General features: G+C 39.5%; 1 protein-coding gene across 1 annotated transcript; it reads right to left on the minus strand.

Moving 5' to 3' along the window:
* Positions 1-686: 686 nt before the first annotated feature.
* TMF1 (TATA element modulatory factor 1) lies at positions 687-18823 on the minus strand. Its single transcript, XM_017835149.1, has 17 exons — positions 18611-18823; positions 14949-16186; positions 13409-13512; positions 12407-12533; positions 11379-11484; positions 10605-10747; positions 9722-9888; positions 9420-9576; positions 8854-8946; positions 8080-8236; positions 7188-7380; positions 6860-6929; positions 6684-6776; positions 5540-5650; positions 5117-5263; positions 4614-4739; positions 687-3811 (listed from the first exon to the last, which is right to left on the minus strand). Exons 1-17 carry the CDS (start codon positions 18750-18752, stop codon positions 3668-3670), a joined length of 3318 nt encoding a protein of 1105 aa, XP_017690638.1. The 5' UTR covers positions 18753-18823; the 3' UTR covers positions 687-3667.
* Positions 18824-18875: the final 52 nt, after the last annotated feature.

Below are 18875 nucleotides of genomic sequence, written 5' to 3' on the forward strand. Positions count from 1 at the left end.
AGGAAAAGGGCCTTTTCCTGCCGCCGCTCGGCAGGAAGCGGAGCTTCCCGGCACCCCATTGTTCTAGGGGCTCCCCCCGAGCCCCGGGAGCGGGGCCGGCCCGGTGGCACCGCCGCGCTCGGACACTGCCCCGCTCCAGGGGCGGAGGTGGATGAACGCCCTGCCCCCGCTGAGATGCGGGGCAGGCACATGACAGCGCTCCTGCCGGGATTGGGAACCCGCAACCTCCTTCGGTTTGACCCAATTCCTGCAGCGCCGAGCGCCGGAGAGGGCACAGGCGACAACACTCAAGGGCTATGAATCCTCCACGCCAGCACAGAGCTCTTCTCCCCTCGTTCGCAGGTGGGGAATGAGGAACAAACGCCCAGCCTGCCACAGGAAACCTGCGGGAGAACACGGGACAGAGCGCGCCGGCAGATGGGCTGACACCGCTTACCTGAATAAAGGAATTTAGTCTGAATTTCACATTATCCGTAATCCCATCACTGCAGTGCATTTATAAATAAACCACCCTCTTCTACCTCAGTACCCGCAGCACCACAAGAATTGAACTGGCATCTGTAATTCCAGCTAGATCTGGTATCTCTTGACTTGAGTGGTATTTTCGTTTCACACCACCAGGTTCACACCCATCCACCCACCACGGAACTGTTTTAAGTCTTTTCTCAAAGAGAACCAGAGCACGCTCTTAGCACAAAATTTTATTTTACCCTGACCCGTGCTTTTTACACACTTATACACATTTTACAACTAGAAACCAAGGGGTTTAATTTTACCGTGCAATAACCATTTCGCCTCATACTCAGGATCATTATAGCCCTTAGTAAAACATAACCATGTAAATTAAAACAAACTTTTAGGGAAAGAAAAATAAGTAGAACTAACCCTTCTCTCATGGGATTCTGAACGTGTGTTCTTAAAGGAAGCAAGTACCGAGGAGTCTATTCCTCATCCACACCCACCCACATCCACACAGGCCTTTCCATTACCTAGGCTGGGAATTCAGCCCCCTCTGAACACTGTACTTTGAGTAAACCTTTAAATAGCATTTCTTCATACTTGCATATGCACTGAAAAATGACATCTAAATTAGCTGCATTCAGAAGGAATGTCCTAAAATAATAAAATTTGAACAGACATGGATATTAGAATTCTGACCTAAGACCTTTAATTTTGCATGTTACTCTTCTAGGCAAACTCAATAAGAGCAATGAACAAAATGTGTCCACGCAGACATTAATGTTTCTTCAAAACAAGCATACAAGAATTATGCCAAAGATGACCAAACCAGAATACTTTAAAGTCTATGTTACCTTCCAACAGCCACCTTGTTTTCTAAGGCTTTGATGATTAAGACACAGAAGGCCATCTGATTCTCAGGTGATAGTAAAGGTTGCACTAAATGGGAATAAAGAATCCAAAAATAGTCAATAAAAATATTTACATCTACTTTTGTAAAATTTAAAAATCTAATACCTGTCAAATGTTTTTACATTGAAAACAGCTAATGCTGACTGCATATTAAAATTTCCCATTTACAAAGCTCTTCCTGAAAACCCAAGATAGCCCAAGATATTCTCAGAACTGCCTGTGTCAGCCCTTCAGGAGCATCTACTCACAAATTACACAGGAAATGTTACCTTCAAAAGCACTGGCAGCAACAGATCCCAATAAAAGTTCAAAGGATGATTTTTGTTGTTTTTAGAGTACTGCATTTGTCTACCAAGATTGTAAAAAAGTGCTGAAAACAAGCAATTTATTGATTTCCTGTAGTAGATAAAAGCTGAACAGAATTTCTAATCTTTGACCATCATAAGAGTTGTTTTCTTAAGAGAAGGCTGAACTAACCTTTGCACATCATAATTCTAATACACAATAAATCAGTAAAGCTCCAGAAAGTGCTTTTATAAGGAGTGGTTTTTTGTTTGGGGTTGGTTGGTTTGGGGCTTTTTTGAAACTTAGAGCAACCAACTGTGCTTCAATATGAAGGAAAAGTGTTAAATTCTGAGGTTTTCAGGAAAAAAATGAAATCACCATGGTTTCCAAATCTAAAATGAAAACAGTAAGAGGATAGTTCCCTCCCACCTCCCCATTAAAAAAAAAAAGAAAAAAAAAGGAAAAGAAAAAAGTATTTAATATTAAAGCAGTTAAAGTTTCTATGACAGATGGGGAGTTATAACAAATTTTAGTGTTTTTGCTCTATGGCATTATTGAAATGTTCAGAGTAACTGCCTGAATCTCACATTGGACTAGGATTTTACAGGAACATACCCTTGCCTGTGTACCTTCAGTGAATTAACTGTTCTCCCAGTGAGGAATAAATCCTTAACACCATTAGTAAAACCATGTTACCGAGAGACTTTTCTCCAGAAGCAATTTCTCATCCTTTACATCCTTTGTCTCTCTCAGGCCACCGAATACCCAAGCAGGAAGAGAGTTCCCAAATTACGTGCACAGATCTGGGAAAAAAAAAAAACCCTTTCCCAACAGAGGCACTGGTATGATAAGCAAAGAATTTCGACTGCCGAATATTTCACACGAGTAGGTTCCGAAATGCAGCAAAATATTTGGCCTCTGGAATGCAGAGAGGAAGGCGAAAACTCCTTCCCGCGATTCTCAGCATTCCCAAGGGTCCAATTCAAACGTTTCCTCTGACATTACCAAAAATGCAGCTCGACTCCAAGTCACATGGATGCTGTTTGACCAATACCTTGCTTAAGGAATGGCATGAGAAATACTTTGAAGCCACTGGAGACTTGCTTGAAAAGTGTATTAAGTCACAGTACAATTTTACAGAAAGTCTAAACCCTGCTACTTGTATACAAGGGACCATGAGAGCTGCAGCAACTTATTTTTAAAAAAGAACAAGTTTTCTGCATTCTTCTGAACTGTTTTAGCTACTGTTATAAAATCAGCAACTAAATCTAGGATAAATATTTAGTAGCTCAGATTTCTGGTGTTAAAATTAGACACATTTACAATTACAAGCAGAGCTGTTGTCTCTACACTGTTCATAAGAACATGAGCAATATACAAGATAAAGCTGTAATTTAAAGTGTCATCTGAGTCTCACACTCTGCTTTAGAGGACTTAGTGTAAAATAGCCAGACTAATCTGATTTAAGAATAATCACCCTAATATGTTCAGATGTTGCAAGTACAAATGTAAGATTCTGCTGTCATAAAAATATCCACCAATTATGCTTCAGACAGCAAGTCACTGCTGTTTTGTTATTAAAAATTAACTGATGAGGTTTTAGAAAAACTCATATGAAGAACACTTAGGAAAGACTTCTAATGTGATTTTCATAGGTTTACAGGAATTATGAATCAAGGGCTGTTTTAGTACAACTCATGCCTTCCAGTGCTGTCTCATGAGGTAACAACCATCATTTCTGCTACTGTTTACAAGTAAAATGACCCACCATTTAGCAAAGACTTAAATAAAGGGATGACTGAAAAAAAAAATTAAATATTGTACAAATAATTTAACTGCAGACAGAATGGGACACTTAAAGCATTGATTTTTCTGTCAACATAGGAACTCTATGATATAGTCACATTTTCTATGATACAATTATTTTTTACAAGACATTTAAATTCAGCATTTACATAAACAGTTTTCTTTACAGTCTGTTAACATATAATGTTAAGAGTTCCAGCAGGAATTAATTTTGTCTTTGTCTTAAAAGTTCATCTATCTGAGTCTTGTACATGTTTTTCACATCTTCCAGATCCAGTCGGAGTTCCTCAGCTTCCTCTGCCTTCTCTCCATACATCTGGAGAATTGTGTTGTATCTTTGATCCAAATCCTGCAAGGACAAGTTTGTTATCTGACTGGTTTTCAACATTAAAAAAGTTGCTCCTGGGACAGTGTTTTACACTACTCAGGGAAGTAAGTGTAGCATTGCTTTATCAAAATATAACGACAATGAAGCACACCATAAACTCTTCAGAAATACTTTGTGTTTGAATATGGCTAGATTTATACTCTAGATATTAAAAAGAAGATATTCCAAAGATCCTACAGAGAATTAGTGTTGGCTTCAGAGGCTGTACTAAAGCACCTTTAGTGCTATAAGCACTAAATACAGTTAGAAAACTACACAGTTTTACTACAGGAATTACCAGTTTGTGAAATATTTCAGCAGAAAACTGAACATTCTGTATGTATAGAATAATGATAATTCCCAAATATTTCCATTTAAATTCTTAAACATGAGGATTAAACTATTTGTCCTCTTTCCTGTATTTCTACCGGACACTCATTCAGCTTCTGCATCAACCTCTCAAATCCATGCTATTTATCAAAACACCCCCTCTACTAAAAAGTCCAGTTCCAGCCAAGTGTCTTAAATGACAGAAACGAGAATGTTCCCTCCCTGATTTAGCACAAAATCTTCTGCACAGCACACATTTCCAACAACTGTGTTTTGAGGTCACTACCCAGCTACAGAGTGGGCATTTTCAGATTTTACTCTATAAAAATCCCAAATCCTCAGTCATTTATTATTAGGGAGAGACTTGAATATAATCCTAAACTGATAGGGGCATTCCTAATAAAAACTCCAGTTACATAAATTTGACATGGATTTACAACAGAAATACATTTACCTTTAACTGTGTGCGTAATTTTGGTATTTCCTTCACTTTTTCTTCCAGTTCATCATTTTGATTTGTTAACTTAACCAGTTCTTCTGCCATTATTGATCGAGTTTTCTCAAGGTTTCCAATTTCCAGCTGAGGTAAACACATACAACAATAAGGAGAAGGAAAGAATTTACTGTATTTATTAAAAAAAAAAATACTTTGATGCAGTAATTAAGGCTTTTTATTGTGTCAGACTCTGAGACAGCACACCTTGGAAGCACTCTCTCTTCTCTAATCTGATCAGTGCTTTGGGGTTTTTGCCTTTTTTGTTTATCTGACAAGTTTTCTGGATAGGTCCTTGCCCAAACAAAGGTGCTCATCCCTACACATACCTGCAGCAGCTACTCTGGTTCACAGAACCATAAAAGTGACCAAGCTTTCTGAATAAAAACCCACAACATAACATCAATTGCATTAGTATTTACACTTGTAAACGCTGTTTGGGTATGTAAGAGTGACCACAGTACCTGTAGATGTGAAATCTCTCCTTCTCTTAGTTTTAGCTGTGACTGAAGGTTTTCAATTATACTTGAACCTGCTCCCATCCTTATGGCATCATAGAGGTTGCTCCCACTAGTAGCTATTGGTCCAAATGAGTGATCATGAGGATCATCCTACAAACAGAAGGTTAGAGAAGCTTAAAATTAAATTAAAACATGCACACTTTGAAATCCTCCTTCTCCTAAGTATTGCATCCTTTGAGATTTACAATTATACTGTGCTAGGCAAGCATTTTGATGTTTAAAGTTTGTTTTTAAAACAAAACCTTAAGGTAAATAGGCACGGTTTGGGATAGCTCCTTACATGTGAACTCAGCACCAATACATGTATATATTACTCTGCAATAAAAGTTGTAGTTTCACCTGCCTTTCACAGGTGATATATCCTACCTGTGAGAGGAAAGAGGTTTGAAGACCTGCCATTTCCACCCCACTTATGGAACTAGAGCGTGACATTGATGGAGTACTTGAAACAGTTTCAACTGTAAATGACTTCCGATCCTTAAACACAAACAACAACAGACAACATCACCAGTTACACAAAGAAAAAAGTTCACAACATTGCAAAAGACAGATTCTGTAAAAAGACTGCCTTTTTCATCACTAACTATAGGACACTATGTGATAGATAAACTTTCTATTTCCTTTATCCTTAAAACATATGGAAGTTCAACAACGAAGAGTGTCTGTGCTATAACACTTATAGTCCATGACCAAGTTCTCAGACTTTTCTGGAAATGAAGACAGAAGCTGCAAATTACACCAAAAGAGTTCCTCTCAAGCAGCCAAGGGAGATTCAGAGGCAGTTTTGTATGCCCAAATGGAGGAGTATCTCACACCCAGAAGGAAGTCTCTTTTTAAAATGAATATTAATACTTTTTTTTTTCCCCAAATAAAGTGTATGAATTAAATTCTGAGATTTCTCACATACTTTACTAATATACCTTCCTAATAGACTGGCCTCTTTTTCCAGGCAGCATCTACAAGAATGCTGGCCTCTGAAGGATAAAGAACTTATATTTTAGAACTGGAGAAGGTAAGAAAGGAATCATACAAACAGTTCTACTTGAATACCAACTGCTAATTAGCAGTAGCAAAGTTAATGACTACTGAGGACTGCTCTGAGACTTGTGACTTCAGCTGGAAAGCATGTGGTAATTACACACAATCATGTGAAACAAAACAGGAATTGAGTGGAAGCAATGCTAGTAGTCTAAGCAAAGAAAACAAGTAACTTCAGAAGAGAATACAAGAGCCCTCAAAAACCTCAGATGATTAAAACAATCATTATCCATATTTTGTCTCTTCGCAAGTAAATAGTCAAAATGTATTTCAGTGAGTCTAACACAACATTTATTTCACTGGCAATAAAAGGCAGTCACAATAAAGAGAGAGCCAAGTCCCCAGTGCCCAAGCTGACAGCATGTGCTGTATATACTGCCAGGTATAGATATCTACTCTAAGTTTCAGGTTATAGATATCTACTAAAATAATGATAATATCAATAAGACTTCGAGATGTTAGGCTTTGGTACCTTCTCCTTTGCTGCTTCCTGCACAAGAATTGCCTTCTTTCTCTCCTGTTCCACTTTCATCCTCTCCATTTCTAACTGAGTAGCCAGCAGTGTCTGCACAAATAAATACAGGCTGTTAACATCCTGCTAGCTCAGACTTCAGTGATAACACAGAATAAAGATGCACTAGGCAATACCTTTTCTTTCTTTGCATCTTCCAAGGTTTTTGCATACTCATCTTTGAGCCCTTCTAGTTCAACCTCATACCTACATTGAGGAAGGAAACAGGTAGAGAAAGTCACTAAGTATTTTCTGTTTACTTCGGATTCCTATGTTTTTAAAACAAACATAGCTTCAGGGCTATAAAACATTATGAATGTAACACCCTCCAATCTTTAGCATGAAACACAATATCCTTAACAAGTTGGACAACATCAACAGCTGCCAACATTTTGCATAGTCATATCAGCACTCCATTTCACTACAATTTTAACGAAATGCTGTTTAACCAAAAATGCAACTCACCTACTGTTTTCATTTTCCATTTTCTTCAATTTGGTTCTCTCCACTTCCAGCTGAGCCTGAAGGCGTGTATTTTCTTGCCTTAAAAGACTATTCTGAGATTCAGAAGAAGACATCTGAATTTTATTAGCAAGAAGTTCTTCTGTAGCAGCCCGTTCTCTCTCAGCAGCTGCTGCTAGAAGAGTTTGAGACTCACCTAATATTAGGAAAAACAAGGAATTTAACATTTTTTCATCAAACATCTATAACAGGGGCCACTTATTTATGCATCAAAACTGAATTTGAGGGGTTTTTAAAAATATATCTTGTTTTCTTTTGTAAAGGAAATTAGGTATTTTCCACCACAGTCAGAGGATCAGAGCAACACAGGAGAGAGATTTCATACTCTTTCAGAACGCAGTATACAACTACAGACTGTCTCCAGAAAGGAAATAATTTCTCTTAAAAAAGCCCCCAGCTGTGGGCTTTTTAAGCATTTTTCCTTTAAAGCTATAGGTTACTACTGTATCAACAAATATATGTATCATCACCTATGCAGTTAGGTAAGTAAACGATTCCAAAGTTTACAATTTGGAATCTAAGCACCAGCCTCCATGCTGGGATACTTTCAGTGTCTCAGTGCCCATCCTTCTGTTAGATGCTGTAAGGACATGAAAACCTTAACACCTCCATCTCCTCTTATATTGTGTTTTAAAGAGAAACAGTGCATTACCTGGCCAAGAACCTTGGCATAATTCCCCCCTCACCATTTCCTTAAAGGAAAGCATTTTGTGCTCATCTTTTCTGATCCACCAGCTACGCACTGGGGAAGCGTCAAGTCCTTTACTTTTACCTTCAGGCATCTCACATTTTCATCAAGAGCCTCACAGCTCAGTAAAAGCTAAAAATATCTTACCCAGTCTGTCAGAAAGGTTCTTTTCCAGTTTTTCCCATGCAGAGGTCTGTGCTCCCAGCGTGGCCTGAAGATTTTCTATCTGCCGGAGCAGGGGCCGTGTAGCGGATGTGACACTTTGGCTCAGTTCTTGGTTCCTGTTCTCTGCTTCTTGGAGTCTCTGAAATCACAAATTAAATATAACTAAGCTTTGAAATCATATGATGGATTCAAAGATTAATAGAAAATTCAGCTAAATGCACAGCAGCTGCTTAACATTCTAAGATTATTGCTTTACAGCCAACGTTTATGGGTTCAAACTCCTAGGTGTCATATTCCAAGAGAGAAGTTTAACATTTTTACATAAATCACAGAGCAAGGGTCCAGAAATGTCCAGCCCTCTGGAACATCATTTGAAACATTTTGGCAACAATCTATCTCCTGGACCTGAAAACCATAAAAGTATTTTTAAGAAGCAGCTAAAGAGTCATTCAAAACACATTTGTCAGCAATTTTAGATGACTACCACAAACCTCATGTCTGTACTTTGTCTTATATTAAAAGGACAGCATTACATTTAAGAGGCATCATAAAAAAATACTATTTTGTCCACCATGTGATTTAAAAAACCATTTCCTTTAATATTTTAATTTTTCCTCTACACAGGACAAATCATGCAGGTAACAAGGAAAACAAATGCTCTCTTTCAGGCTATTAATGCCATGGTAGCATTTTACTTTAAGTTTTTAGAAACCCTCCTTGCAGATACAAGTTGGCATCACCTCTTTGTTATAGTACCTGTTGTAGTTCACCAATTTCCTGGCGTAAATAATCTTCCTTTCTTGCTGCCTGCTGCTCTGCACGTTGCAGTGCCAGCCTCAGGTCTGCCACCTAAGTAAGCAAGTAATTGTTACTAAACTCTTGCTGAAAGTTATAGTATCACCTCTTAAGTGCCACAGTCCTACACCATTTTTAAACACTGTTAGACAGGGTATGTCTGTTAACAAGCAAAGGCTTTGTTTTTGCGTGCAAATAGTTACACTGATTATCACTGAAAAATTCCATACATTTCTTGAATTTTGCACCATGGTAAGGCTATTACAACCTTAACACAGAGCCTGTCAAAGTAATTTCATTTATACAATTATAAGTATTTTTAAATAAAATTAGTATTTTAAAGCTTAGCACAACTACTGCTCAAGACTGAACAAATTCAACTGGAAAGAAATCCACTGGGTATTTGCCAAGTAAACAAAATGAGTTCCACCTCATATTGCAGCTGGTTCATGATGTCAGGTGCACACTCCACCTCAGCACAGTCATTTGTTCAGCTAAAAAGTTTATTGACTGTATTCAAGACCCACCTGAATTGCCAAAGCTTCTTGTTGCTGCCGAGCCTCCTCCTGGGCCTTTTCCAGAGCTAACCCAAGCTCTTCCTTTGCCTTCATTTCCCTACTTAAGGCTGCTTCCTGAGCCTCGCTGTCCTTTGTAGCATTAGCTTTATGAAGATCTGCAAGTTCCCTGGGGAGAAAAACAAACAAACAAACAAAAAAACCTCAAGGCATTTACAGTTTATACAATGCCAACAGTGACTTTGCAAATAACTTTTTTATATATAAGCATTGCACAAGAAAGAGGCACAGAATCTGCAGATGTGATTGCTTACTTGTATGCACTGTCAAGTGCTGCCTGGACACTTCTGTTCCTTTCTTCAAGGTCTTCCACCTCTGCCTGAAGTTTAGCAAGATCCTTTTCTTGTCGCTCTACAACACTGTTCAGCTGTTTAATGCTGTCTCGATGCTGCTTCTCGAGGTCCTCCTTGCCATCAAGCACCTGTCAGAGTGCAAACAAGAAACATGAGACAGTCCCCAGGACCTGGGGCAGGCGATGCTGTCTGAGCACAGCAACAACTGTGGCAACCAATTTGGGATGAAGTTACATAAAATGACTAAACCCATCTGACACTTTGCTTAAAAGGGAAAGGTTTTGCTCCCCCACCTTCCTCATAGGAGGGGGCTGCTCTTCACCAGTTTCACATACTTACTGAGTCTGCTGCTTGTAAGATCTTGATTAAATCACAGCCCAAATTTTGCTGGTGCATGTTTTCCAACCAAAATTCAGTGTATTGAATTTGGGTGGCTCACCTGGCAACAGCAGTGCAAGTGCAAACAAGCACCTGGAAAGACACCTGACTGCAGTTTTCATGAGAATATACAGATAAATCACAACTCAGTGTTCCAATAATGTGAAATGGTGAGGCCCTGGCACAGGTTGCCCAGAGAAGTTGTGGCTGGAAGTGTTCAAGGCCAGGTTGGATGAAGCTCTGAGCAACCCGGTCTAGTGGAAGGTGTCCCTGCCCATGGCAGGGGGGTTGGAACAAGATGATCTTTGAGGTCCCTTCCATCCCAAACCATTCTATGGTTCTATGAAATAGGGAAGTCTCCCAGAAACGAAAAGAATATTCAGTCTGTCAAGAGCCCCCCTGAAAGGCAACTCTGCAGTTAATATAAAAAGTTGTAAAAAAAAAAAAAAATCAACAAATATCTCACCTGTTTTAAATGCTGCAACTCCTCTTCCAATTCCTTAATCTTTTTGCTCTGTTTTGTGTTAATATTTTCTCTCTCTTTCTCTTTGGCTCTTAATTTCTTAATAATGTTGGAATTGTGCAGCTGCTGTTTGGAAAGCTTTTCTCCTGTGAAGAAAATCAATATAAAGCTAATGCATATTGCTGATATTCTATGGATTCTCTCTATTCACACCTGCCTTGCTCCTCAGTCCCATGAAAATAATAACCAAATAAGTATGGAAATGCTTATTCTTGCATTTTTTCATGAAAGTTCCTAAGTTTTAAATCTACCTTATCCCGGGATGACCTTGTTACACTCAGCTATAGTGAAACAGGACGTGAATTGCTCTGAAAGTAAAGCAAATGAGCTCATCATATCAGGAAAAAAATAAAATGGTCTGTTTAGAAACTATATTTTACTTTCAAAATTAAACAGTATTAAAGGAGACAGTGTAGAAATGCCTTAACAATGCCCTAATTAGATTTCTGCTGAATGGAACACGGTGTGTTGTACTGCACATACTGGTTCTATCTCACAGCCCCTTTAATGCTCCCTGCAGGAAGCACCTCTCCAGCCACCTGTACCTGCCTGACCCCTCCTGTTGCTCTTTGCTGTTCAATGAGTGCTTCATATGTTCAGAAACATGCAAAAAGCTTCAAATTTTGCATTTTTTGCATAAACAAGACTTGTATGCAAGAGGAGTACATTTCAAACTACTCTCCACATTTTTACTATTTAAAAAAAAATAATTCTCACCTTCCTCCATTAATCCTTTGATTTGCTCTTCTTTTTCTTTCAGTAATTCAGCAGTTTCATTGGTATTAAGTCGAGTAGCCAATTCTTCTTTAACAGTCTTTACTTCCTAAATAGTAGGATAAAATACTTAGAACCATTTACTACCATACATTTAGGAAAAAACAGACAGTGAGCTCCACTGATCACCTTTTTATTTTCACCCCTTCCTCTCAAAAAGGGAGGAAATTTTCATGGAAAATAATTTAGGTTGGAAGGGAACTCTGGAGATTATCTGATCAAAACAGATTGCTCAGAGCCTTAGTCCATCCAGTTTTAAAAACCTCCAAGGATTGAGAGTCCGTAAATCCTCCGTACAATTTGTTCCAACTCCTCCATCCATTTCATTTTCTATTCTTGAAACTTCTGCAATGTTGCAAAAACAACCTGTCCTATTCATACACAGGTATTGGGTAAATTTTCTATTTTGACTCACTACTGTGTCAACAGAGTGACACCTACAGTGACAAACAACTGTGAAAAATATTTGTATTCCAGTCACAGATTTGAGTTTCCTTTTTTGCATTAAGCTACGAAATGTAATGCTGTGATGTCAGGTCAGGAACGTTTAAATCCCATAAACTTTGTTGCTGCAGATTTCTTTGCTCATTCCAAATCAATCTGTCATCAGCCCTTAATTTTCCTACCAGTTAATCCTCTAAAGAAGCCCTTCCCATTCTTCACCACTTCCTCACTTCCTCACATCCTCAGGCCATTCTCCCTCACACCAATGCAAATGCATATATGGGTACAAGGTGAATGAGAGCAGACCTTAAACCCTTTTTCTTCCCCAAACCAAACTAACTTAAAAACACCAAGGAAATACCAAGCAGCTGGATGGCTAAAACCAGCTTATGCTGGTTTCTAACAGCATCAGACAGCACCTGTCAGACTCAGGCTTTTCCCTAGCTCAATTTTTAGCAATTAAAGTTCAAGAAATTTAACTGTGTCCTAAAATAATAAGTATTAATTTCACTAAAAAGCCAAATTACCTTTTTAGCTGCATCTCTCTCCTTGCAGGCTAGCTGGAGCTTCTTCTCAGCATCTGCAATTCGCTGAGCAAACTCCTCTTTAAGAGATGAAAGGCTACTGCTCTCTTCTTTCATTCGAAACATTTCACTACATTTAAAATTAACAGTTCAGAACAGTTGCATCATTATGTCACATTCCAAACAGTTTGCAACAGGTTGTCTTAAATGCTTTTAAAAAGTGTTTTGTTTATTTATTTTGCACATGTTAAGCAGAGGTCAAAAAACCCCCCACATCCATATTAGAAATACTAATCAAAGATCTTTATTAATTCTGTAATTTACCCATGAAAACAATTAAATAGTTGATTTATCTTAAATGTTTTGCCCCTTAATAAAGTACTTTGTAAGTAACCATAGTCTGCACCATATATAGGGTAAATTATTTAAAGTGTTTTTTAAGTTTAAGATCAATTTAGTCATTAAACAGTAGCTTCACAGATCATCTTCGAATTTTTAAACTTGGTATTTGATCAGTGAACTGGTAAATACAGCTTTCCATTTTTTCCTCTTTTAATTTTAACCAAATTAAATAATGAATTCAGGTTTTTCCTAAAACCAGCCCTTCTACCACACTTTCACTGCCTACATTTTAGTCAGCAAAGTACTTAGTAAACTGGGTTTATACCTCTGTATCAGAAAAGTCAGTCTCCCTTAATAGCTGAATCCAGTGATATTATAAAGATCTTTATTAATAACCAAGCCTGACTCTACATGTTTGTCATTCCTACTGCTTGCTCACTGAAAAATCTTTCACCAGCCTCTTCCCAAAAGAGATTTTGGCCCCAAGAAACAACATTATCTTTAAAAAAATCCCGTCACAGCATATGCAATTGTTATTTCCACCCTTCCCAACCAGTGCAACCTTTGCTCTAGACATGAAGCTACGTGGTTTATGTATTGTCTAAGATTGTATTACAGCAAAGTCACAGTTACACCCACTACTGTGTGGATTTTCATACTTACTCTTTTAGGTTATCATAAGCTTCTTCCAGGCGTGCCTTTTCTTTACTAGCACTTAATAACTGTATTTCCCTCTTCTCCAGTTTCTCAGTTAATGAATCAATCATCTGGACAATGTTTTTACAGATAAAGATCAGATGAATGGGACAATTAAAACACAAGAGGGGCAGGCTTCCCCTTTCCCCCCCACCATTCCCTCCCAAGACCATTTAAAGCTCAAATTGTCAAAGCTTTTAGGAATTTGATGTAAAAGTCAGTGAGGATTACCATGTTTCTGCCACATTCTTTTGGAACTAAGCAGTATCTAAACACAAAGATAACTTTTCTACAGCTGTAAGAAATCCTACTAAATCAGCACATGTGGCTCAGTTAAGTTCCTCAACAAAATCATCAACAGATATATTTAATTATATATGAAGTTTTTAAGCAGAGTTGACAGCCTATAAATCTACAGCTTACATTAAGCATTAAGACTTCCAGGGCTCCTTATACCACTCTTTACAGAATCACAGAATAACTTATATGGGAAAGTCTCTTCTGTGAAACATTAGCACAAAGCATCAGAACAGCATCAGATGGGGGAAGAAAACTTTCAAGCAGGGTCAAGAGCTCTTAGATCACATCATCAAAGTAATTTCTTAATACTAGAGTTTTGGAAAGCTGAATATAGAGAAATAACAAACACACAAGCAAATGTACAAATATGAACAATATGGCCAATGAAAGACAAAATTTGCTGGGGTCCACTATCACTGTTCCCTACAAAATATAAACAAAGTGGTCACAGAAAATGGGAAAAAATAGTCACTCACTAAGTTAGCAGAATGGGACAAAACACACTGCTTCAAACTCCAGTTTAGTATTTTATTTTGTCACACTTCTAGTCATTCCATCTATCTAAACTAACCATGCACATTTCATTGAATCAGTTCACTATCCATATCTTCTTTAAAAAGTCTGCTCTGCCTCCTTTTTAAAAGTAAAGATTATTTTTGCTCAAAACAAACATTAATTTATCTAGTAAAAATGACTTATTTACACTAACTACTGCTATCCTCAGAGAACATGCATTATACTCCTGGAATGCAATCCAATTTTGATAGTTGTCTGTGGAAAAAAAATGCTTGCAAAAAATTTTCTTGATTATTGCTTAAATACTAAAGGCTTGTAGTTTTGCAATTCAAATCAAAATATTCCAAGGAATCTCTTCCACCTTCCACAGAAAAAAAATTACACTAAAGAATTAAAATAACACATTTGACTTATCAAGCTCTGACCTACTGAAGTGCTGTTTGCCAGCACTACTCACACTTCACAATTATGTTAAACAGGTGGGTCGGGTGTAACCCAAAACTATCTGACCAGAAATTTCACCAGTATTGTTCTTCTGCAGGACATCAAGCACAGTTTTCTACAGGGCGAGATAATTCATTCAAATATGGTGAAGCTGATATTGGAGACATAGAACAGGCTAATGTAAGGAGATGTCAGGAGTTTCACTTGAAATTAAAGGGTGTGTTTGCAATACATGTTTCACAGTTACCTTTTTAAACTCTTGCTTTTCAGTGTCCTCTTCTACCACTTGCTCCACAGCATCCTGCTGCAGCTCGGCCTCCTCCTTCACCACCTGTTCTTCAGGAGCTTGCACAGCAGCAACCAGAACATCTGGCTGTTCAGAATTAACAGGGGTTGCACTTCTCCCACTCTCTTCCATCTCAGCTTCCTCAGCGTGTAACACAGGAGCATCACTCAAGATTTCAGGTTTATTTTTCAGGGCATCGACCATTTCTGTCTTTGGCCCAGCAGGACTGACAGCGGCAGACGCTGAGGCAGAAGCCCTCCCCGATAACTCATCATCTGAGTTTATTTCACTCACACTTCTGCTGTCTAAGGACTGGACACTGAATGAGTCAATCCTTTCGAAAGCATCAGAGGAGCCACAGCTCTCTGTCATTTTTTGGAAGTCATCTAAACGATTATAATCCGCACAGGCAGAGGTGGATAAAAGCTGGAACGACGTCTGCATGAGGTGAAGGCTGGATTTGGAATCTGCAGCTTCTTGTCTTGAACTCACGGAGCTCTCACTTATCACACTTTCATGGTCCAGCACTTCAATGTCACTGGTTGTGGAAGTGCCCGAGGAGAAAGTGCTAATGGGAGGTGATGGGGTATTGCTTTGTCTGTCCTCACTCTTTCTCTCCTTTCCTTCCAAACCCATGTCTTTTGTGCCTGCACCAAGAGGCTGTGAAGTGCCCTCCGGTGCACCCACTGCTCCTTCCCCTCCTACACTGGATTTTTCACTAGGAGCATCCTCAGGTTCTTCCAAATTTAGAGCAGATGCCTTTTTGTCAGTAATTTCATCTGTGCTTGCTTCATGCTTGGTGTCAGATTTCAGCCCAGAATTCTCTTCTGATTTCTCCTTGGGAATATCGAGGCTTTTTAAGTCCAGGCCAGCTACGGAGGAATCCTTCACTTCTGCCTCTGTGGTCACCGGCACTTCCAGCTGACTGGGGTGCTGAGACTCCTTCAAAGTGCTTTTCACCTCCTCTTTGGGTCGCTGTGATTTGGCTGGGGGTTTGGACACCACTGGGTTTTTCTGTATACTCTGAACGTCCGTGGGGGAGAGAAAGGCACTGAAGAAGTTTTCGGATTCATCCACTACCGTCCTCCTCACCGGCTTGGTGATTGCTGTGGGCGACACCGGCTGATTCTGGGGTTCTGTAGTCGAACTCAAGCCCCAGGAAGATGTATCCCATCCTCCACTTATGAGAGAATTTGTTCCTGAAACAAGAAATTTAAAAAAAAAAAAAAAGGAGAAATAGGCAAAAAAAAATTAAAATGTATTCTTTTTCAATATTTATCTTTTTAGATGCAACAGTTCAAAAAAGAACGTATTCAACATCATACAACTTAAAGTGAACATTATACACAAACAGCATCGTTTTTGTTACTACTTCCTTACAAAGCTTGGAACCAATTTTTAAACAAAGCAAAAGAAAATTACTTCATGTCTCCCTTAAGCTTAAGACTTAAGCTGGACACAGACACCTCTACAAAGCAGGAGTACCTGAACAGAACCAACTTGCTCCCTCCCAGTTAAACAGTAACTTTAAAGCAGAAAGAACCCAAACACAAACTGCACCGGTAAATCCAAGAGTGACAATTCCAGAAAGCAGATGGAGAGAAGTGTCAGGGAAGGGGAAACAAGCCCACAGAGCATTCTGAGAGCTGTAAGGGCAGGGCTGTGCTATTTGGGCACAAAAAGCGAGCACTGCTTTTGCAAAGGGAACCAGCAAAAGCAAATGTGGTGTCCTGCTTCCTACAGCATGAGGAGGCCAGGCAAAACAACCTGAAAATCTGTAGTGAGGAGAACATACAGATTACAAAAGAGAAAACTATTACTAGGTCTTAAAAGTTATCTGCCAGTAGCACACAAACACTTCACACACCACGGCAGAAAACAGAGGGGAAAAGCTTTAAATATTTACAGAATTTACACCAAGAGAAGGGTTCTTGCCCTTTCACTTTGTGACAGGCTTCGTATTTTTCCTCACACACCAAGCACCAGCATGGAGCTGACAATACACATCGTCAGCAGCCCAGCTGAGAGTTTTTTTTCTCCTCCTGTGGAGAAATACTGAATTGTTTAGTTCTGAAGCTGCTCTAAAACAACATCCTATTATTGTACTTCTTGCAGGTTTTCCAGGACTTGTCAACAGCAAGGATAATGAGAATTTCAGCATCAAATTTCAGTGGCATCCCAGGTAAGAAAGATAAATCAAAAAATGATACCCAATTTGATTTTGTACCTGCAAATATAATCTGGGTAACGCAATTATTTCAGGCTACTTAAAAACAAGCTCACTTTATACAGCAACATCTATGAAAAACACCAAGTTATAGTATTTAAAACTGTCTTCCACTTTCAGGAACTGTTGATAGCTGTTGGCCTCAAGTCTCAAATTCAGATAACTACTGCTCTCACTGCCCAAAATACTACAAATGTCTGATTTATTACCACAAACATCTGGTTTCTTACTACCTTGTCCATGATTCATTTGCTGCAGAAAAAGCTCTGAGTGAACTGTTAACACTCAGAACGTATTTTGACATCTTTTAAAAACAAGTATGTTTTTCCTGAAACCAGATGCATGCTGATCTTTGCTGCTTTCCTTATGAATTACAGGACTACTATAAATACTCAGATATAAATTAAAATTAAAAAATGTTTAGACAAGTCTAAAATTTTAATAAATTAAGCAAGACACCGTTTTCTACAAACAATTCCAGTGATTTAAGATGACACTGACTACTTGACTGACCGCCAAGCCCACAAAGGGACAAAGACATGCAAAACTGACCTTTGCTGAGCAACCAGCTTGGAAAACACTTTCAATTGCTACAGCTTTCAGTTCTCAGAAATCTCACCCTGATGCAGGTTCACCTGGAAATAATCTTCTCCTACAAATACATACACATCTTCTACATATAGCTGTAATAAGGACACTGATTTCAGATGATTTAGTTTCCCATCCTTTTGTTTATTTATTCTTATCTGTAAGATATTATTTATGGAACAGAAAAGACGTTTCTAATGAGAGAGCTCCTTTTTGCTCCTTCATTTCCAAACAGCAACTTAGGACTGACCATTCCTTCAGGTTCCACATTAGCACATGTAAAAGAGGGACACTCAGGGCCATGACAACTTTTCCACCAACATATTCCTTTCAACAGACATTAGAGGATTATGAACTTGATGCCAGGGAAAGTGGAACCTTCACTTGGTTTATGTGGACCAGCCTTTCAGCTCCTATTCTGCTGTCGCAAAGAGCAAATCCATGAATGCCTCTGGAAGGGCACGGTTTCTCCTTTTTTATTACTGAGCAGGTTTTATCACTTCTTAGCCCCTCAGCCAAAATAAATAACGCCTTAAGGAACACGGATGTGAAGCTCAGGGCAATAAAGGCAGGACACAGATGACAGCAGCGGGGCACTGAGCTGAGCCTGCCCCAGCTCTGTGCGGGTGTCACCCTGCAGGGGGGCACCAGAGGACCAGGGGGTGGGTTATACAAACCAGAGGGGGCTTGGGACGGAGGGAGCGGGTTAAACCCCCCCAGTTAAGGGGTTAAACGGGAGACAGCGGAGGGCGAGAGCCAGGGAAGGGGGCAGTGAGGGAGGTGAGAGGGCTCGGCCGGCCGCCCTTACCGTCACCGTAGTCGGGGATGACGGCGTCGGGCCAGGGGCTCTCCTCGGCCTGGATGTCCAGCACCCGGTCGATGGACTTCTGCGCCTGCGACAGCGCCTGCTTGGCGAAGCTGGACAGCTGCGAGGCGTTGAACCAGCTCATCCTCGGCGGCTCCGGGGGGACCCCCGCCCACAGCTCAGAGCCCTCCGGCGCTGCCCGGCGGGGCCGCGGGCTCGGCTCGGCGCTGAGGGAAGCGAAGGGAAGCGAAGGGAAGCGAAGGGCGGC

Source organism: Lepidothrix coronata, unplaced genomic scaffold, assembly GCF_001604755.1.
Source record: "Lepidothrix coronata isolate B3197 unplaced genomic scaffold, Lepidothrix_coronata-1.0 Scaffold249, whole genome shotgun sequence".
NCBI lineage: Eukaryota > Metazoa > Chordata > Aves > Passeriformes > Pipridae > Lepidothrix > Lepidothrix coronata.